The sequence below is a fragment of the Chelonia mydas genome, chromosome 10, assembly GCF_015237465.2.
Source record: "Chelonia mydas isolate rCheMyd1 chromosome 10, rCheMyd1.pri.v2, whole genome shotgun sequence".
Classification (NCBI taxonomy): domain Eukaryota; kingdom Metazoa; phylum Chordata; order Testudines; family Cheloniidae; genus Chelonia; species Chelonia mydas.
This window is the reverse complement of record NC_051250.2, coordinates 43,757,992-43,780,391: the sequence shown is the minus strand read 5'-3', so window position 1 is coordinate 43,780,391 and position 22,400 is coordinate 43,757,992. Positions and strand designations below refer to the sequence as shown.

General features: G+C 48.9%; 1 protein-coding gene across 12 annotated transcripts in view; it reads right to left on the bottom strand.

Annotated features, from left to right (window-relative positions):
* CPEB1 (cytoplasmic polyadenylation element binding protein 1) overlaps positions 1-22,400 on the bottom strand; it is a 78,254-nt gene that overhangs the window by 11,602 nt on the left and 44,252 nt on the right. For 6 of the 12 annotated variants that reach the window (XM_043523988.1, XM_043523989.1, XM_043523991.1 and 3 more), the window contains 5 exons: positions 8,368-8,594; positions 3,693-3,942; positions 3,132-3,245; positions 2,348-2,437; positions 1,260-1,396 (listed from right to left, as the gene is read on the bottom strand). In XM_043523988.1, coding sequence (XP_043379923.1) covers positions 1,260-1,396; positions 2,348-2,437; positions 3,132-3,245; positions 3,693-3,942; positions 8,368-8,594 — 818 coding nt within the window. Of the gene's footprint in view, positions 1-1,259; positions 1,397-2,332; positions 2,438-3,131; positions 3,246-3,692; positions 3,943-8,367; positions 8,595-22,400 lie in introns of all 12 variants that reach the window. The other 6 variants (XM_043523986.1, XM_043523987.1, XM_043523993.1 and 3 more) reach the window with 1 other exon arrangement.

Below are 22,400 nucleotides of genomic sequence, written 5' to 3'. Positions count from 1 at the left end.
GAGACCTATTGCTGGAACAACTCAATGCAACGTCCCACCTACTGTCAATTTCTACAGGAGCTTCCATCTGTAAGACAGCTGATAGAGGGCTCAAAGCTAAAAATCACTAAGCCTGAAGGTGCTTTCAGTGGCCAGACAACAGGAGGGCTGTCTAGAGCACAGTGCTGTTGTTCCTGTCCAGATAAGAACTGAATCTCAATTCTGTAACCATGCAAACTTGTATAGCTACTGTCCAGGCTGCACCTGCCCTGTGGTCAGAGCAGGCTTCTATCTCAGGAATTCTAATCGAGCACCTTTTACCAGCCCTAAGATCACCAGCCCCCGGATTGAGACAGGCAGTCTAGACTACATCTGGGACCAAACATATCCACAGTTGGAATAGCAATATGCATTATGCATGAAGGCCATTTGTTCTGCAAGCAGCAGGCAGGCTTGATGCAAGAACCAGGGAGCCAAGCCCCTCTCCCCACAGAGCAGTGTAAAAATAACCCTGGCTCTCTGAGGCGGTAAGTGGTTCTCATTCTATACATGCTGAAACAGAGGATCAGCTGCTGGCATGAGGCCAGAGTCCATGGCAAATCCAGAATCAGTCTTGTGGGCTGGTGGATTGAGCAGGGACCTCCAGTGAGGGCTCCCAACCTCCATGAGTCACCTGGGACCAGGATATACCAGGGAAATCCTAAGAGCTGCCAGCCTTTGGTTAAAGGCTAAGCAGCTCTGCTCTTCTGTGCTGCCGCTTCTCACCTTTCCTCCCCATCCTCTGTCCACACTGCCTCTGCTGCAGGAAAGCTCTGGGCAATGCTAGCCAAGAGCCAGCTGCCTAACTGACCCTTGCTGCTCCATGCTCAGCCAGCTCCATGTCTAAGCAGTGCTTCCCTGGAGCAGGATAGCCAGCCGACACCACAGCCCCACCCACCCATGGTTTCTTGCTGTGAAGCATGAGGCTCATGGGAGCAAGGGGGTTGAGTGGAGAGCATTTAAGGACCTTTTCTATAGGCCATGCTGCCGCTCTGCATTAACAACCAGATTAGCAGGTGGGGGCAGGAGGCTGGCAGACAGCCCATCAGCCAAGTATTCTCTGCAGAGGTTGGCTCCAAAGGCTTCCTCGCCAATGAGTTATGGATTTCAGCCTCCTAGCAGAGCAGTACCAAGGACACTGCTGCACCATAAGCAGCCACCAACCCTGGTTTTAGTCAAGCAAGCACGAGCTCAGCAGTGTCTTGTTTTAGTTGAGCCGGAGGGCTACCAAGTCCACTGACCTCCTTACAGCGCATCCTGCGGCTGGACATCTTGAAGTAGTACTCACTCAGGCCGTCAGGGCTCAGCAGGTCTTGGGAGCAAGCCTGCAGCAGGGCCCGCACAGACTTCTCTGACTCAAACACCAGGTAGACATACCCTGGGGGGAGGGGGAAAGAGCACCGAGTTAGAACAGCAGCACTTGCAAGAGGGGATCATCCCTATCCCAGCTCAAGCCTTTTTAAAGGCCCCCCCAGGACCCCATTGGAACTGCATCCACTTTAGTCTTCTGCTGCATGGAATGGGATCAAAGGAACAGCTAGCGCTCAGCCCTGTGCTTTATCCTTCCACCTGTACCATCACTCTATGTTCAATGGAATCTGTTTCAACACCTCCGTGTCAGCTAGGTGGTTGGGATCGGCATACAGTGATGGTATCAGTGTCACAAGTGATGGGTGTAACTATTCTGGTCAGAACATGCTCCCAACAGACCAGCATCCTTGGCTTCACTGCTATGATGCATCAACTCAGAGCTCTAAGTTCACGGAGGACAGCACAGAAGTGTTTCATTAAGTGCTAGTGCTTGGATCCCAAGACTGCTTAATACACTGAGCCAGGTCATTGGGCACCTAACCAATCCATTTGATTAACAGTTACCCATTAGTCTGATTAGTTTGACTGTTCTTGGGCAGACAGTCCAGGGGGACAGAATTCAGCTTGCAGCAGATTAATTGTAACGAGTAGCCACGTACTGTATTTAACTGCCTGGTGTTGTGTGCCAGTGCAGGACGCTTACACTGGTTATGGTGCCTGGCAATCCAGTCCCACCTCGGAGTTCTGGAGCACCAGCTTAGCTCTGGGCAGGAGTTCCCCATATGCTTTCCAGTCTAGATATGCATTGCCTAACTCTGGACAGGTTAGCAGCATTTAGTAAGAGAAAAGAAGCCGTGCTACCCTTGTGCAGAACAGGGAGAGAGTGGCGTGTTCACCCTACAGTGCTCGGTCCCATCTAGTCACCAGCATGCAGCCGTGCCATCCCAGCATCAGTGCTGTAACATAGCATGGGAAAAAAATAGGCCTACCATGTCTCCATTACCTTTAGGCATATTACCTTTGGGAGGGCAGCGAGGGTGTTTGCCATCCTTACCAGGCCACTCCACGCTCAGTGAGCCAAACACACGGAAGGTGTTGATCAGTCCCGCTGCACACAAAGAAAGTCTCATTCAGAGGCAGCGGGAGAGCACACCCTGGAAATTCAAGGACTGTGATCCCTGGAGCCATCCCTTCCCTAGGGGCTGATGCTTGTGTGCACGACTAGCCCCCCTCTAAGAGGGACTGAATGAAGCTGTGCTATGGCCAAGGCAGCAGAGTTCGGTGCTGAACCAGGGCCCCCAACAAGCATGTAGGTTTTTAGGCAGAGGCCAGCGACTTCAATGGGTCTAGTCACATGCTCAGAGTTAAGTGTTTGAGTACTGTGCTGAAATGGGACAACGCTGGGTTAACCCCCAGCTACCCAGCACCTTTAGAGCCATTTGCTCGACATTTTTCTGAGTGCGTGGGGGTGGGGGTGGGAGAGAGAATAGCGAGCCTTTGAGACACACCAGCCCTGGCAGTTTTGGGGAAGGTATTTCACAGACTCCTTTGGAGACATCCAGTTGTTGCCAGCTGCCAAGTTGTGTACAGAAAGCCCTCTGTATTTTAGCCTAGCCCTGCCCTGGCAGGTTAAACACCCTGGGTGCATGGAGACTGCCTGCTGCAGTGTGGAGCTGTGGAGAGAGCTGGCAGCCCTAGGAAAGGAGTGTAGTGTCAGGGCCCTTCCTGAGGCACCCTAGCAACAGCTTCAGGACTGGCTCTTGTAGAGGTCTGCAGCCCAGAGAGTGCAGGAGGCTACTTACCTTCCGTGATATCCCATGGAACACCTCCTAGAAACACTTTGCAGGAATAGACCGGGTTCTTGTAGTTCCGGGGAGGGAGCTGCCCGCTCCAGGTGCAGGTTGCCTCGTTCACAGCTTAAAACAGATTCAAAAATAGCTTTATAGGACCATTTGGACCTATTTCAAGCTATGGATAAGTTTCTGCCTAGCTCCCTGGTCTGATATGGTCTCAGGAGGCTGCCACACTCAAACAACGATACAGCTTCTAGTCAAGAGTAGGCACACTTGTCCATACAAGGCTACTTTTCTGCCAGCCTATCAGACCCAGAACTGTGAAGAACAGTATTCTCGCATCCCAGCGCCACCCGCTGCATCGAGGCCAGTCTCCTCTCCCCCCCACAAGCGAGGGTCAGCAGTTAGGTGACAACTTTATGGACCACACTGCCAACTTAGACTGTAAGGTCCATGGGGCCAGGACCATCTTCCTGTTGTCTCTACAGCTCCTAGCACAGTGGGGCTGTGGTCTGAGACTGGGCCCATAGTAATGTAAAATAAGTGATGAGACCCCGAGCCCCAACTTACCTGCTGCTTGCCTATGAAGCCTGGCCTCTCTTTCAATGCTGAAAGGGTCCTCTGGTGAGTCCAGCAGGTCCCAGGAAGGCCACACAGATGCCCCAGGCCACCTTTTAGATGCACTGGCTGGGGAGGAAGTTACTGCAGCCAGTGCAGCTTGATCTTGATCCAGTCGTGACCCCACACCTATCTTTAAGGGGTCCCTTGACACACCGCTGAGGGGCAGGAAGGGCAGAGGTGGGGAGATCCGAAGGCTTGACTGCAAGAAACAAAGTGCTCTGTAATCCCCAGTCCAAGGGGATACCCATGACAGCCCGAACTCCTACAGGGCAGCCAGCAGCCCTCCTACTTGACAAGAGGAGCAGGTGTTCCTACCCAGTTATGCAAGCCAGAAGGCAGGGTCCTTTTGGGTTTATGTCTATTGAAGAGTAATCGCATGGTTAAGTCACTAGTCTGGGATGCTCCCTGTTTAATCTGGGGCTGTGTTCCATCTGCAGGAGGCAGATTCCTCCTTCCACCTTAGGGCTGTCTTGTCACTGTAACTAGAGTCAGGGACAGTGTCCAGCACATTGCATGTTGGAGCCTGGCCTTTATGTGCTACCACAATGCAACACAGGAAGTGGGCAAGCACTCAAGGCTGTGATGTTTGGATAGCTCAGTCTTACAGCTGCTGACAGAAGTGGAGGGCAGAACCACTAGCATCCAAATATGTGCCTTGCCTGCCATGTGGCAAAGCCACTTGAAGGTGGCCAGCATGTCTGGTCCATAAATCTGCAATTCACCATCAAGTAGGAAATCTGCTAAGTCATGATTCCACTGGGGTGTGAGAGAGACCCAGTGTAGCATTACTGCTCTGTGCCTGTGGCCATCTCAGGCACATCTGCACTAAGAATGCAGACAATGGAAATGCTGCCCCCTGAGGGGATGAGGAGTTCCCTCCTAGTACCCACATGGGGCAAGCCCAGGCTGCCCTAGTACTAGTCTGTCAGACAGAGCAGGTTCTTACGCAGCATCTACCACTGATCAGTGCAGGGTGGTCACTGACATTTAGGCCGGCTGCAGAGGGGCAAGTATTTGGGCCACAGGGAGCCAAATGATGGCCAGACTGGCAGAGTGCAATCCAGAGTCCTCCTGACATTAGACTGCCTTTCAGTACTCTTCTTCAGCTGGGCAAGATATGCCACAGCATGGATTCCAGACACTGCTTCTCCACAGCAGGGTACTGGGTGAGGCAGGTGACAGGCCTGCAGCTAGCACTTGGTGTTTGAGATTCCAGAGGTGTCGCTCTGATCCACCCCCTTCCTTCCAGAGTACCTAGAGCTCTATGGAAGCAGGTCCCAGAGAAGTCGGTTTCAGACTACAATGCTGAGGGGGAAGCCACACTTTGATCTAGGAGAACACATACTAACATACCAGCTAAAGTAGAACTTTCAGGCACAGGACACGTGGGCATGGGGATCAGGATCAGTTCACTCAGGCTAGAAGTAATGCTCTGGATGCTACATGTCTTGCCCATAAGGAGTCAAAGTTCACTCCAAATGGAAGAAGGTTGAACACAAACGCTGTCCTCTCAGACTAATTCCTCTACTGGTCCCAGGCAAGGTTGCTCTACAGCAACCAGGCCACGTCACTTGTAGAGATCTAGGTCGGTGTTTACAGCCTAAGGGACCAGCAGATCTTCTAGTCTGACCTCTTGTGTGTCACAGGCCATCAGTGCCACATAGCAACTGCATACTGAACTTGGTCTAATAGAAGATTAGATTACCCATCTTGTCTCTAAAATTAGCAATTAGTATTACGGCCCATGGGAGGCTGGACTATGATGTGCCAAAGGCAGAGAATAAGAGGGACAGAGGTGCACCAGTGCCCCTGCAATAGCAGGGAAATGATTAAGTGAAAGATACCCAGATCATCCTGGTAAGTGACCCCCAACCACACTGCAAGGGAAGGCAAAAACCCTCGAAGTCACTGCCATTCTGACCTGGGGGGGAATTCCTTCCCCACCCCCCATAAGGTCAGTTACTCACATCCTTAGGGTCTAAGGCCTTCCAAGGATTAAAGGCCATCTCAACAGACTATCTGGAGTCCAGGGAGAGCTTGACTTTCTGAAGTACCTACTGTTGCTGGATTTTGCACCATTTCCCTTTGTGGCTTGGAGAGAAAATCTTGGGTAGGTATAGAGTAGCCTGCAGGTCTCCTTTGGGTTTGGCTACAAGGATGCTCTGAACACCCAGTCTGAAAAACCCAAAGCACTTTAGACTAAACAGAGGCTGCAAGGAAGTGCTGATCACAGGGATCTCCAACAACACCTCAGAAGAGGAGAGGAAACTCCTATGACATTATTCAGGCTAGCGGAGCAGTAGACTGCTTGTGGCAGAAAGAGTGGGTATGCAGAGAAGAGGTCTGAGAAGTGAGGTGGGCGAGAACTGCAAGCTGCAAACCAGAGCAGAGGCATTGTATGGTGCTGACAGGCTTGGAGGAATTTGTACACTGAACCCAAAGTTAATGAGCCTCAAAAGAGCTGCCCAGAATCAGCTAATTGATTCTCCCAGGACAAATGGGTTTGGTATCCAGGACTAGAATTTGAAGACATCTGGACATCCATGGTTTGCTAATCTAGAATCCACAGCACACAGCTGTGAATCAAGTGCATTAGGAGAACACTGTATAGTGAGCTGCATGCTGTGGATTGTAAGTACGTGGGCCTTGACCACCAGATGAGGAAGCAGCAGTTCACTTTGAGTGACATGTGCAGAACATACAATTACATGTCCATAGAACTGACGTTTTTGCCAATCCGCTTCCTTCTGCAAAGTTCATTCAGTGTCTCAGTCCTGTGAGGTTGTCACCAAGAGAGCAGGTGGAGAGTGAAGATCAACATTTGCTCGTGGCATCTGAGTGCCCAGCACAGGGTGGGAAAGTAGGTAGGAGAGACTCTCACAAATCCTGTTTGCACACTAGGAAAGACATTACATTTTAAGCCCTGCCAGTCAGGTGTATGAGTGTGATAAAAGGATAAGCAGAAGAGACTTGTAATGTGCAAGCTACCCTTACAGAACATGAGAAGCAAGACCGTATCCTTTACCTTCCCCAGTGACAACTAGACTCAGCCATCTGGAGTAGGACCAGAGCCTTGTCTACATCAGCCTTTTCCTGCAAAAATTTCTTGATTGCCAGCACCAATTCAGCTGCAGTGGTGGTGGGAATGGCAGACTGCACAAAGGTGAGAAATGTCCGAAGGTGGCTAGTTCAAGTTGCTTGAGAACTACAACCCAGACTAATTGTTGTCCCTTCTGAAAATTAAAGAAGTCTTTCCCAAGTTACTAGCACTCCATATTAGTGAAAGTTAAAGACCTGATTTTGCTTTCTGCATTTCCCTCAGCTTGGTGAGGCTATCAGTTTTACTCTCAGTGCTGCAGTGTTTGAGTTGCAAATCCTTCCTCCAAGACTGCTACAAAAGAAACTAGCCATGCCACAGGCAATAGGACTTGGATAACTTCTATCCTAAAATACTTTTACTGCTCTAACATGGCCAATTACCTATTTCCCCTTCCTTTAACTAGTTCATAACTCCTGGGGCAGGGGCACTGTGTTTGAAAAGCACATGGCAAGTACTATCAAAAGAAACCAACCAATTAAATTTTAGAAACCCGTTTCTCTCTGAACTGGTGAAAGATGTGGGGAAGTGTATTCAGCCTTCAATTTTAAAGCCTTGTTTAATACAGTTTAAGATTTGGGTCAGATTTAAAAGGACACTGGCAACTTTAAGAACATTTCTGAAGGATATCTGTAACAGGCACAACACTAAGCGACAGGTAAAAAATACCTGACTACTCAGTTTGCTTTCAACAATTGATGGCATCCTCCCACCACCATGTCAATTCACTGCCCCCCTCCTTTAGGGCATTCACTCTAGCTCAGGGGTTCTCAAATAATGTACTACAACCGCCTCCTAACAAAAGTTACTTCACAACCCCAGGACGGGGGCCAAAGCTGAAGCTCAAGGGCTTCTGCCCCAGGCAGGGGGCCTGCAATCTGAGTCCTGAGACCCAGGGCTGAAGCCCTTGGGCTTCAGCTTCTGTCATGTGTAGTGGGACTTGGGCTTCAGCCTTGGGCCCCAGCAAGTCTAAGCCAGCCCTGGTGACCCCATTCAAAGGGGGTCCTGACCCACAGTTTGAGAACTGCTGCTCTAGCTGTTTGAGCTTTACCAAAGCAGCTTCTTTAAACATGAGAACTGACTGAAGTCGCAACAATTAGCATGGGGATTGAAGGGCAAGTGTGTCCTGGAACTTTGATATAGAGTGACTGGATTTGAAGTCTAAGGACCCTGATAAGCAATGCCATTAAAAAAGTCTCAGTAAGTTACCCCTTTAGTGTCCATTGTTTAAAGAAAAATTGGTACAATGGTCTACTCCCCTCACCCTGGGAGTGTAGTGCTGGGGTAAGCCAGTCTGCATTCCAAACCCCGGATGAAGGCAGATCCAGAAGGGAAGCAACTCCCTTAGTTTCAGGCTAGGAGCTATTGAGAGAACAATGGAGCAATTAATTCCTTTTTACTGTCTCAGGATAGAGTCATGGTGTTCTGCAGCACAAATGCTGTTCTCCTAAGGTGCCAGGAGTTGAGTGTTTGATCTAAGAGGGGCAATGCAAAGACTTGAGGTTAGGAAAACAAGAACCATCTTACGATTAAGTCTGAGAGATGGTCAGATCCAGAGCTGAATCCACTGGTATCAGAGTCCGAGGGGCTGCTGGAGCGGGAATCCAGGAGAGCACGACTGTCCAGGCGGGAGCTCCTCAGAGTCTGCGTGGGAAACTTCTCTCCCAAGTCCGAGCCAATTGGGTCCAGAGGCAGGAAGCCCAGAGGGGGCTTTCCCAAAACGTTCCCCAGAGGGCTACTGAGCATGCTGAGAACTAGAACAGAGAAACCCCCCTCATTAGCATATTGGACTTATTTCCCCATCTCCACCAGCACTCCCGAAAGGCTCTGGTATCAGGCAGCATCAAGGAGGCTTGGTCTGGTGGGGAGGTTTGTTGGACAGAAGCTAGACACATGCTTTCTCCAATCTCCTTTGGCCAGGCTGTGTCTGGAAGTTAGTTGGCTCCTGAAAAAAACACTGCATGGCTGCTCTGAAACAGATGCAACAGCATCATGATTAACATGCACATCCCAGAGTCAGCAGTGCCAGCATGGGTGGCCAGATGGATGTTTAATACTATCTGTCTCATTAGCTGCCCTCCCAGACCGGGGAGAGCGGAGGAATTGAGTGCCAAGGCCCCATTAGCACTGGTTGCAAAAGCACAGTTCTGCTCCCAGTTTGACTCACTTGGTCTCAGACATGTTGCACAAGTGCATGCTGGCAAAGTCTGGGCAGTATCCCTTAGCGTCTCAGCAAGGAATCAAGTGCCTGGAGGGCACGCACACCACCCTAGTGCCATCTGGGGCAATGCACTATGGGACACCCTACTGCACAGAGGTGGAAGGAACAAGGACCTGTTATAACAGGTATATAGGAGTGGCCATGAACACTGGAAGTGGTTACAGCTAGACATTACATGTAGCTGCCACGGCTTCTGACCCTACCAGAGCATGCTGATAAACATGTCAAACAGGCCCATGCCCAGAAGCCAGCCCATAGCGCATATCACCTTCTGACATTGTCCGGGAATTGCCCATTGCCTTTGTTTTTCCACCTCTGGAGAGGCAAGACATGGACACATCACTCCTCCCACAGCAGCATTCCCTCCCAGTGCTGGGTCAGACTGTACTGTTGCAATCCAACGCCAAGCCTTACCAGAGCATCTCCTGTCAGCACCTGGTCCAGAACTCCACATGTGGGTTTAAGCCTTGGACACTTACACCAGCCCCAAAGAGTGGAGACTTCCCTTGTGCAAGGATGTGATCAAACATGGTCAGTTACCACCCAGGCCAGGCTCTGCAGAGCCATCTCCCCAGGGCCCTGACCTGTGCAGAGGGACAGTTCTGCAGCAGGCTCCATGGTTTAGAAGAGCATTTATAGATAGTCTAAAGTCTGCGGTGGCTTCAAAGACTATGCCTAGTTAGCCTGAGGAGGAGCTGGTTTTCAGAAAGGCAGTCTTCATCAGAGCTCAACATTGGTCAGGTGGCCATCACCCCACCCTTAGGCCAGGACTAGGGCCTAGAGGTGTTACAGAAAACATTAGCCAATGTGTTCTATAGTTCTAGGGTAGACCAGTCACTTTTCCTATACTAGAGAGTGAGAACATGTTGGCTAATGTATTCCAGCACCTACCTTTAAATCCGTCAAGCCAAGACCAGAGGCACCTCCTCGCAAGTCGGAAATGGAGAATTTATGTACATGTCGGCACTGCGCAGTGCCTACTTGCAGCTTAAAACGTGAATGGCAAGAGACTGCTAGAAGTTAGAGAGCAGCATTATGGCTATTTAAGACAGACAAATCTTAGTGGCATGCTGGAGTATTCCAATGCTTGCTCATCCTCACCCACCAAGCACTGAAAAATCTGGGCTGTACCTTCACCGACACAAAGCACCATGCAGAGGTTTACAGTAGGATTCCTTCCTGCCTGTGTCCATAGCACGTGGATGATCCCTATGGCAGCGGTTCTCAACCTTTCCAGACTGCCATACCCCTTCCAGGATCAGCCTGAGCCCCACTGGCCGGGGTTGAAGCACGTAACTTATCTTTATGGGGCTGCCTGTGGTGTGGGACCCCAAGCAACTGCCCTGCTTGCCATCCCTGCACTAGTGATCCCCCTAAACCTATTCCCATCCTTCAAGGCTCAATCCCCAGGTTGAGAAACTGATCTAGAGGAGTTGATGTACCCCCTGGAAAACCTCTGCATGCCCAGAGTTAACCTCTGGCCTATGGCACAGGAACCAGCCAGTCTGCAGGTCTGGTTTCTCAGGACACTGGAGGCCAGATATTGCACAGCACTAGCTTAACTTGCCCCTTTTAGACTATAAGCAAGTGTCAGTTTTTACTACTCTGTTAATTCCCAATCTGTCCTTATGCCACAGCCTTGTCTGCTAGGACTTTCCTCCACTGCAAACACCAGCTCAGCTCTAGCTGGGGGAACAACAGGAGGGCTAGCACAGACCAGGTGCCTGCCACCAGCCTGAGTAGCACCATGAAGCCTTCTCTGTACTAGTGCTGACTGTTGATACTGCTGGTGGAGCTGCACTGGCAGTAGCAAGCATTAAGGAAAAGCTAGTGTCAACAGCTTAGGGGATGAGGAGAGACTGGGTCTCTCTCCAGAATACAGGTTTGTTGTATGGGTTGGGAGACATTCTGTCCAAGCTAGAGTAAGCATGGTTTCAAGCTTATCTGAAGTCACATGGCATCTTTGAAAGCAATACAGCTAGTGTATTGTTCAGGGAAGACAGCTGAATTTGTTAAGAGTCTAAAAAACTGATTAGTCATTGAACATTACAAGCTCTGATGGATAGCAGGCTGGTCCTGCCACCCAAGCCTCAGAACTGGCAAATGCACCATTGCTGATCTCTCCTTGACACTTAAAACTAGGGAGAAAGTTTTGTTAATTGTGGGCTATATGTAAATCCCACAGCCAGCATTATCTTGCTGGAACACAGCCATACCAACACACTAGCAGCTGCCTACATCCAGTGTTTGTGTTAACGAGCCATCTCTGCAGTTAGAATCACAGTGACAGAGTTAAACCAAAGCTCAGGTTAACGGCTCCAGGAGATGTGGAAGCCTGGCAGAACACTATGTGGGGGGGTGGGAAAGGATACTAGTTACTTGCCTCATTTGTTTGTGGACTGCCCAATTATCTCTGCAGTTGTGCTGGGCTTTCCTATAACTGCTCCACAGTAGGTACATTAACTTGGTGCCTAGCTACATTAGCAAGGTCTGTATAGTGATGCTGAGTGGCTTGAGCCATGCTAATTTCCAGGTGGGGTTGGGAATATTTTCCCTCAAGACAGTGTTAAACTAAGTGAAAGTCTTTGAGTTAAAAGCTGAGGGCCCAATCCTGCAAATTTGTTAGGAGTACTGTTCTACCAAGGTCAGCGGGACTTGCTAAGCACTAAGCCAAACCGTGTTTGCAGGATGTTTGCAGACCCTAGGTTTTAAGCCATTTGTGATGACTGCATGAAGCTATTCAGTCTAAAGGTTTCCTGCTTGCTCTTTAGACCTACCTGAGCTGTACTCCAGTTCCCAGCTCTGTAGGTGGAACTTGTAACATCTCAGACACTGTTTCCAGCTTGGAAACAGGAGACTTGTGTGCTGAACCTCCAGGAGAGGAGGATCTCACAGGAAGCAGGTGTGCCTGCAGCGCACAAGACAGCTTTCAATGGATGAAGGAAACACCAAGCCAAAAGTCCTCCAAGGTGAGTTATTCACCTGGAAAACTGACAGCCTCTCAGTCACTGACCAAGAGCTACATTAGTATCCATCATTAGGAATGCAAAATAAAAATCTGCCAAGTCTGACTCTGCTCCCTTCCCCCATTAATTGTGTACTTTAGTTCCTCCGAAAGCTCTCAGTAGCCTAGGATATACGTCAAAGGCTGGCCTTCTAGTGTCAGAAGAGCACATCTTGTCTGTTTCCTTCAGACTACAGACAGTTGAATTATCAAGACCGTAGAAGCCATGTAAATGTAACCTTTTAAGGGGGGAGCAATTAGTTTTAAATTTAGTTAAATTACAAAGTAGTCTAACAACCACTTGAGAAATCTTGGAAGAATAGGTCTGAGAAAGATTTATCCCTGACTGAAATGTCAGGGTGATGAGGAAGCTCCCCGTTTATAGATCCTTCAGTAGACACAAGGGAGGAGCCAATGTGCTGATATTTCAAGCTTGTAGAAGATTTCTGGAACAGTTCTCAGGCCTTCACTCAGCATATAGCAGCGAGACAGGCACAAGCCAGTTCTCCTTGATAGAAGAGCAAGAGAAGCAGCTTTCAAACTTACAGCTGTAGCCAGAGTCACGCCTGCAAATTTCAGAATGTACAGAAGTTAGCGTGAGACAAGACAAGGTCTGAGGTTTAGGAGTTTTAGAGCAGCCCTTCTGCATGAGCTGGCGAGACACTCCTCCAGTCTGCCTTTATTCAGCAGTCTGTTTCATGAAACAGAGTGATGTTCTAGAATCAGCTTCCTCTACCTCAAACTTTTCCGGGTGGCCTTGTGCCCTGACATGGTTCACTGCAAGAGGTTATCCCTTATGTCATCATGGGAACTTTGACAGAAGTGCAGTATCTGCTAAACAGACAAGCCATGCTAAGGCATCACACCCAGGCTAGTGCCCCTGAACAGCGAATACAGCTATGCTGGTAGAGGCTGATTGTGTAATGGAAGGAGCTAGAACTGTGGACACAAAATGTGGCTATCAAAGTGAACTCTCCTTCGCTCTAGTCCACATTGTGGATCTGACCTAAATTTAGATGTTGGTGACCAACATTGCAGTTTGCACTACTGTAGTAACGCTTGAACCCAGACGCAAATCTACCGTGCCTGTTTTATGCTAGGGTTTTGCAGATTATAGCTGTTTACCCTGTCTACACTATTTCAGCTATACCAGCAGCTGCCTGCCAATGGCTAGAATTCCCCTGTAGATACAGGCTTCCAGCTGCTTTTCTATTTCAGCTTTCATTTAAGTCTGAAGCATGAGATTTTCAAAGTTTGCTTGGCACATCTAAGTTCATAAGGGAAGGAAGATAGCCTGAAGCAGCAGGCCAAGCCACCATCACCCTTTCATTATAGGAAGAGCAATGGCACAATTTAAGGACGGGACACAGAGCTGATCCTTGTGTAAGATCAGGGAAGGCATTTGGAATTGATACATCGCCACCTTACTACCAAAGTCACAACACACACGAGACTTCACTTCCAAGAACTGAATTTGCTTCTATTTCCTCAGAGAGACTGCTCGAGACACCGAAGAAAAGGATCATCCATAGACTTCTAGCTTAGTTAATTTGGAGAAATACTAGTGATGAGAAACTTGCTTTAGAGGAGCCTTTTGAAAGCTTATAGTCACGCGTACTGAATTTATTGAAAACATCTGTCCAGCAAAGGAACCTACTCATCTGTTGACCAGCTGATCACAGGAATCAACAACTTTCCTCTTAGTAGTTGTATAGAAGACCCCAGTAAAGATTATATTCAGAAAAGAAACTAGTGTAGGAGGACTCAGGTTTGGGTGACCCAAAAGCTTCTGCTCCCTTTAATGCTCTCTCCAGCCCCTAAAGATCATTGGGCTCAGCTGTACAGTGAACAATGACAAGTTAGTGTTGGCCAGGGGGTATACCACCCGCACTTCATATTCAGCCTCCTTAAAAGTTGAGGCATATGCAACTCATGGATTAATGTGTTTCACATGCACACTCGGGGAAAGAAGAGATGTCTGGAACTTCTGAATGTGGCCTGAGGTTCTGAACCGGCTCACTGTCCAAGATATGAGGCATGCGAGTGACCAGGCAGACCTGTTGCTCATAGCGTGTATGCGCTCTGCGCCTGGCTGTGGTACTGAGTGTGCAGACACTTGTTTTGAGAGTCAGGCTCTGTATGCATTTTTGCTCCTTTCTGGAAGCGGCTTCCTTCAGCTATGCAGGGAACTGCTGTTTGCAGGAGCCACTGGGGCTTGCATTTGCAAGTCCGTGAAGCCCAGACATTTGATCAGTTAGCTGGCCAACAACTTGCATCAAGATTAGTTATAAAAAGGACATTCTAGTCTCCTGATAGAGGGACAGAGACCCTGGAACAAGAGTACTCTGTGCACAGAGCAAACTGCCAAAGCCTCCCCATCCCTTGTCAAGACCAACAGCCAGTGAAGTCAGGATCTCTTACAGCTCCTTGCTCAGTTCAGCAAGGAGACAGCTGACCCAGTGATGCCCCTCAAGAGCTAGAAGTGGAAAGGTGAAGTCACCTGTTTCCATGAGAACTGGGAAATCTTCCCAATTCTAAGTGTCCCAGGCACACTGAAAGGAACAAGAGGCACCACGGAGATTTGCCATGCTCGTTTAGAAAGAGGCGCATCTCTGCTTACTACAGCAGACAGAACCCAGAGCGGGCCTGATGGCAATGCTGTGCCTGCGCAGACATTTGAGTACAGCGATGAAGATAAACCAGTCTTGCTAACTGAGCGCTACTCAAAACAGGGACGGTAAGGAGCCAGTTTACCAAGCGAGATGGACACAGAAGATGGCTCACACAGAGGTGGGATGTTGCTGCCAGATATGGAGACTCGTGCCCACGCGGTCTCAGAACTAGGCCTGCTGCTCCCTGGAATTGCACTGCAATGGTCCAGGAATGAACAGAACTGATATAAGGGAAGCCAAGCACCAGTTGCACACGTTTTGGGGAGGGCAGAGACTGAAGCCATGTGTCTGGGGACCTGGATATTGAACACCGTGCAGTTTTTCAGTGCCAGTTGTGGGAGCAAGCTTGCAGCAAAAGAGCCAGATGTCTTGAATAGCCTACTCCAGTTCCAGAGAAAGAGCTTGCCACTGTTCTCACCTGGCCAGGTAAGAGCAACTTGTATATTTATAGTCCGCCAAAAAAAAAAAAAAATAGTGACAGGAATTGCCCCAAGATCTGTATGGAGACGTGGCATGAGGAAAGCGCCTGCAAGACAAAATGGCATTCAATTGATGCCATAATCCCAGCCTCAGAAGGGGTAGCAAGCTAGCATCACCAAGTCTGCTCCACAAAGCAGAACCAGATGCAGGGATGGACTCACTCTGGCAATCTAGCAAACAGCACCAGGCCACCTACAATTCTGCCTCCTATCTTCCGGCAGAAGACAAATTTTAAGAACATTTGAGATTTGATGTTACTGTACTAATACTGTTAGCACATGAATTGGCAGCCTTTCTGGGGCTGTGGAATGCTCCAGCTCCCTGCAGGGAGCGGATATTACTTTCCACAGCTATGGCAAAGTCACTCCCAATTATTTCAGTGGGAAGCACCTGGATTTAAACACTGGTTTTACTTACTATGTTAAGTTATCTGGTAACAGCCACACACACCTCTTCATGTAGCCTGGGGGGGCCAGCCAACATGCGGCTCCTTACCAAGGCCCTGATTCTGGGGCTGGAGCTATATATGCTAACTTTCCAATTTGCTGGGGGGTGCTCACTGCTCAACCACCTGCTCTGCCCCAAGCTCTTCCCCCAAGACTTACATGCCCTCGCGCTCCCCTCCCCCCCCCCGCAGCCTCCTGCGCACAGGAAACAGCTGATTGTGGTGGACAGGGGATTAGGCACTGACTGGTGGGGGCTGCTGGCAGGTGGAGGTGCTGGGGATCAGACGGGGGGCTGCTGATGTATTATTGTGGCCTTTTGGCAATGTACACTGGTAAATTCTGGCTCCTCCTGAGGCTCAAGTTAGCCACCCCTGATGTAGCCTGACATATTAGGCTAGAGGCGGGCAAAGTTTTTGGCTGAGGGCCACATTGGGTTTCCAAAACTGTATGGAGCGCCGGTTATGGAGGGCCAAGTCTCCCCAAACAGCCAGGGGGGCCCAGCCCCCCACCTCTTATCTGACCCCCCTTACCCCAACTGCCCCCCCCCGGACCCCTGCCCCATCCAACCCCCGTGGTTCCCTGCCCTCTGACAGCCCCAACCCCTATCCACACCCCTGCCCTCTGACCACCACCCCAACCCCCCTGCTCCCTGCCCCCTTACTGTGCTGCCTGGCGCACCGGTGGCTGGTGACGCTACAGCTGTGCTGCCCAGAGCATTGCGCCGGTGGCACGGCACACTGAGGCTGTGGGAGAGGGGGACAGCGGGGGAGGGGCTGCGGGCGAGCCTCCTGGGCCAGAAGCTTTGGGGCTGGGCAGGAGGGTTCCATCCGGCCCATGAGCCATATAGTTTGCCTACCTCTGTATTAGACCATGTCTCGACACAGGTTGAGTTTTGCACAATGATGAGCACACGGTTAAGCATTTTGAGTGCGAGAAGGTGCCCTGGATTTGTAGACATTTACCTGAGAGTTGTTGTAGGGCCTCTGCTTTGCTTTCTTCCCTGCTAATAGGACCAGGCTTACCACCTGAAAGGTTTTAGGGTTAACACCAAATGCCAGTGTTTTACAATAAAAAAAGCTAACTGGAACTTCCAACAGCATGAATGTTTATTTTTGAAATGAGATGCTAAGATGTCAGGTGGCCATCTGCATGCTCACTCAGAACAGCAGAAGGAAGTTTGGGAGGATCATGAGCCAATAGTTACAACACAAAACAGTCAGGACTCCTGGGTTCTATTCCTGGCTCTAGCACCAATTCAGACATCATGGGGAGTCACCTGATCTGTACGCCTCAGCTCCCCATTTTACAAGCAGGGATTGCATTCTTGCCTCAGGGGTGAATAGGCTGAACTCAGCGTTTGGAAGCATTGTCCCTTGTATGGGCAGCATGCAAGCAGTTCATGAGAAGAGTTCCAAGCAGGTGAGGTGCGAGAGGCAGGCCTGAATACTTGGTCAAGGCATGACTTGAGAAGCAGGCTGTCTAGAGACTTGCCAGGATGTTGTGGGTAGGGACAGAAGGGATGCTCAGGGATCAAGACTAGCCAGAACGGAGTTTATGGAAATAGGCAAGATTTGCAAGATTCTGCCGAAAGTTCGGATGCTTTCAGGCCTAGTGTATGCACAAGTAGGTAACCTAGACAGCATGCACAACTGCATGCTTATTTAGAGAGCGGGACAAATATGCAGCATGGCATGGTATCCACTGTGTATTCGCATCAGTTCCAGCAGCCAAGGTTTAAAAGCAAAACTGTCAGGTCAGATTTGATACATTTGATGTTTTGCAAAGCCCAGGAACACACATTTCTATATATAAGTATCAATTAGATGTTCCCTCACAAGTGTCTGCTGCAATGCTTAGGGTGCAAACTAGAGACTGATAATATATGCAAGAACAGGGGAAGCAGATTCATTTCCATTATCCAGTTATATATGCAGCCTAGATGAGTGCCTAGTTATGAGAATAGCTGGATTAAAAATTCTCTATAATGCAGGACAAGTCTGAAAACATGGGTTTGCTTGGCCATGCACCTTTAAGCTAGACACCTGACTGCAAGAAAAAGCAACTTAAATGCACCTAAAACAGGCATCAAAATTTAAACAGGCTTGTAAAATATTGCCAGACCAGCTGAAGTCAGTTTGTAACTGATCTGAGCCTGACACCAGGATCTAGTTGCACTGACAAAGCAAACAAGCTTCCACTGCAACAAGAATGCGCTCAAGGTTAAGATCCCAGCCATCTTCCTTCCACTTAGAGTCTTGCCCCAAGCACATGTATTTTAGCCCAGGAGTCAGATTCTGATAAATAGCTGACCTCCAGCCCTGCAGTGACTTGTCTGCCACATGATTTAGGGTATTCTCCACTTGCCTTCACTTTCCATTCCACCCTTCTTTTCTACTCAGTACTTCATGGCAGAGAGCATTTTAGCAGGAGGGAGGCTGTGCAGTCCTGTGGCTCTCTAAAAGGAGGACTCTGCCGGTTCCAAATCGCAGCAGCACAGCCATCACATCACCTGTGAGTCAGCTGTTTTGACACTTTAGGGCCCATCCACACTAAGACGACAATGGAATCTGTGGACTCAGTTACACATCAAGATATGCAATGCAGAAGAGACCAAGATGTGATTAACCAACTCCCCTAATCAAGATCAAGTCCACTAATGTGGGCTGAGTCTGATACATGCCACCGATCTGGTCACTTGGCTAGCTGGGAACTGCCTTTAATAGGTCTCCACACCAAACAAATTGGGAGCCCCAAGAGCATTCGTGGCCGCTCTCAGCATCTCAGCTCAATTCTGAAAGTGCTTTTGTCACAACAGAGACCCAGGAATACTGTGCTTGTGCCCCACTGACTCGGCTTTGAGAGGCTCAGGAATACCTCCTGCAGCCTCCCTAGAGGAAACTCCCTGCCATTTGTGCAGAGACCCCTTCACTCCCAGATGTTTGGGGACACACCTGAGAAATCTCAAGCCTAGGGTCAGGCAGGTACACCCTGACTGCAACCCTTTCGGAGCCTCCCCCTTGCAGACCATGCAATTAACCCTTTTGCAACAGTGTTGTAAAGACAAGTGTGGATCCTGGTTCATCTGACGCCAAGGAGTCAGGTATGCAGTCTGTAAAAGGAGCAAACTACGGGGGTCTCGTCTGTCTGACCAGACCAGCCATAGTGGCTCTTCTGCTGGCAGTGCATGTGTCATTCCCCACCAGTTGGCTTTAGCCCCATGGGCACAGCTGTGACCATTATCCTGCAGCATCAAGCAATATACGGCCTAGTTATGCCAACTGAACAGCAGACTATTATGGTCAGGTGCAATGCAGCATAATGCCGAAGAGCTGAAGTCTGTTTGCGGCAGCAAACAATCTGAACCCTCTGACAACCCTATTTAAATCATGTATAGTGGAAGGGCTGAGAGCTTTACTTCAGCTGTCTGCAGATACCAGAAGCCACAGATCACAGCTGTAACAGACTGGCCTGGTACAGACCAACAGAAATCTTTTAACAGTTCTCAGTGAAGGCCTGAGGGGCCAGATACAGCCAGCAAGACAGAGCCTCCTCCACAGGTTTACCATGTTATAGTGACCAGGTTGCACATATGGACTTTTACCTCTGCTTGCTTCAGTCACCAGGGCTAGTGTACCAAGACTGGATGGTTTTCCACCAAGACCTGTGCTAGGAATTATTTCAGGGAAATTCTTGGCCGGCACTGTACAGTTTAGACTAGATGGTCACAGTGGGCCCTTCTGGCTTTGAAATCTATGGAAGTGTGCACCTCACCTCTTGTGTGAGCCTGAGACAAGCGTGGAGCAGTGTGGTCCCACCATTAGGGTCAGGATTGGGAGTAACAGTGTCCCAGTGGAAGGGAGTTTGGATGAGGCCATGCAAGACTTCAGCAGCAGTACAGAAGTGTGGGTTTGAGAAGCTGTGCTCCATGCCTTGCTGCCACCCCCAGTACTGGCAATGCAGAGCAGACAGATTAGGGAGCTTGATCTGTAAGCGATTAGCAGGCCAGGGCTGTTCAGAGCTACTGGAGCAGGCTTAGAATGCCAAGGTTCTCCTCCACCAGATTACAGGCTGGTTCAACTTTGAGATGCTAAGTGCGAAGCCTGCCAGTCAATCTACACCCTATAAAGCTGCACCAATAGCAGAACTTGGCTATGTCACTGCCCCCAAAATCACAAAGGACCTCAGGTTCTGTGATCAACAGGTGCATTCACAATGGACTTTGACTACTACTTGCACACTTATGCAGCTACAATGGCAAATCATTGGCATACACCAGGACAAAGGACTGTAGGCGTTCATACCATCATTATGCCTAACCTTGCTCTGAGCTGGGAGAGGCAGTGATAAAGTTGTCTGTGCCCTCTCTACCCTAGTAAATGAGTGAATACCATCTCCAAATGGCACTGCACTGGTACAGACCAATGGCAGGGTCAGCACTAACAGTGGCTACATCTTACCAGGACTGCTTTAAGACAACAAAGCAGTGGGATTTCCCAGCAGAGACTGTTTAAAGAAGCTCCTGAAGGAGGGTTCTCTGTGCTATGTGCTTTCACACAGTGCTGCACAAGATCAGAGATTAAACCTCACTTGAACTGGAACCCAACCAGCAGATCTGATATCACTGGTATGTTCACTCAAGCACCTGTGTATTTTGCTGCAATAGGTATTCTGTTACATCAACGCAAGTCAGTCAAATGACATGTCTCAAAAAGGAGGAGAGGGTTAAGATTGCATGTTTTAGGCATAGCAGGACTCAATTCAGTTTCCATTGGAAGAAGGCACTGAGAAAGCCACCGACAGTTTTAGCATGTGTATACATATTACAGACATTGGGTTCGGTTAAGAATCCAAGATGGCCTCATGAGGCCAGTCGGCAGCTACTGGGCACTAGTCTAAACTTGATGTTTGACAGTATTTTGTTCTAATACTGTAGTGGTTCTCTCTGAACTGAATTTGAGCAGCCCTCTACCTGGACAGCCAGCCAAACACGTTCAATTAATTGTTTAATACTTCATTAGCTATTTGCACTTACAATGTTTTAGAACAGCTCTAATGTAGGGATTACTGATGGGATGAGGCAAGTGCTTGTGCAAGACGGTTTATGGAAGTGCAGCTGCTGAACAGAACCCCACAGTGAGAGGGAAGATGTGGATTCCAACAGTCTCAGGACTAATGGTCCTCTCTCAGCACTACTTCAGCTTTGGTCCCTTTGCATGCAGCAAAGCTACTCTGTGGGACTCACTCCTGCTGCAGCAGCGTAAGCAAGCCCAGGTTAGCACTGATGCAGCACATCTATTAGGTCTGCACCAGTGTAACTGCACCTATGTAGACATGGACTCCATATAGAACTTGAAGGAGGTAGCTGCTGGGCTAAAAGGGCGGGGGAAGGCAGTTAAGACCACTTGCAGGCAAGCATCGAGAGATTAAGACTTAGATCAAGATCCGTATGAACACACCAACAAGAGGACAAGAATTTGTTCCCCTTGTTTGTGGTGGGTAGAGATTTCCTTACCCTTTGCCCCAGGAATGATCTCAGATGTCTCCCTTTCACTAGAATCGAGAGAAGGGCTCATTTAGGATACTACGGTGACCGTACAGGAGAACCTTGACAAGCTAGACCTCTTTCCGAATCAGGATAAACCTAGAGAGCTTATTCTAAGCTTGTGGCAGGTGAAGTTCTATGTTGACAAATGCCTGGTAATACATCAAAAGAGTTCCCAACCACTACTACACATTGCTCATTTCTGAGTCAGCTGTACCTACTTGGGAAAGGCCTAGGGGACACTGTCAACAGCTTGATGAAGCTTAAGGTGCAGCAGCTGTCAAGAGAGCAAATGTAGAGATGCATAACGAGTGGGATGGAGAATACCAGAAATATTATGCCATTGTATCAGCTGGTGATAGGTCCTTGCTTTGGACACAGAGTTCAACTTTTGCCACCCACATCTCAAGATGGAGCAGACAGACATTTGATATCCCATACATTTCTCTGCTTACCCAGATCCCATTCCTACCAGTGGGTTGTCTTTGCAATTGAATAATGACAAGGCAGGAGGCTTAGCTCCTCCATGAAGGCCAACAGTTGCTTCTTAAACTAGAAGACAACGTATTTCTAATAGTATTAAGTTGCTTCCTCTGAATTAAAGCACATCTACAGTGCATAGAACAATGGTCACTGGACTGACCTTATGCATTCAGTTCGGGGATGGTCCAGGAAGGTAAGCTTGGATAGTCGACAGGATCCAACTTCTGGATCCATGCTAGCCATCCCTGCTATTGGGATTAACACCCTCCCACAGGTGTTTATGGCAGTTTGCTTTAGTGGATTTCCAGAGCAACACAACACAGTACCTTCCTACTAGAGGCTAGGTCTGCCAACACCTGTACATTAGGCTTCAATTCAGGAAACATCTCTATTCAAAACAGCATGTAAGCACATGTTTCAGCGCATTTCTGCATTGGGGCTGTAGCTGGAAGGGTCCAACAATTATACAAGTTGAAGACCAATTTGCTGCTTCACAGATCTCTTCTGATGCAAAAGATTTTAGTCCAGGAAGTCATAACCTGGTGATAGGCTTTTATTTTTGTTTTGTATGCCTCAACACAGCCACTTTGCAATCAATGCATTAGATGTCTTTCCTATATTGACCAGTAGTAAAAGGCATCAAACCTTCCAATATATTCTTAAATGCAGTCAGATTAACAGCTATGAGTGTCTGCATTTTCCAGGGTTGAAG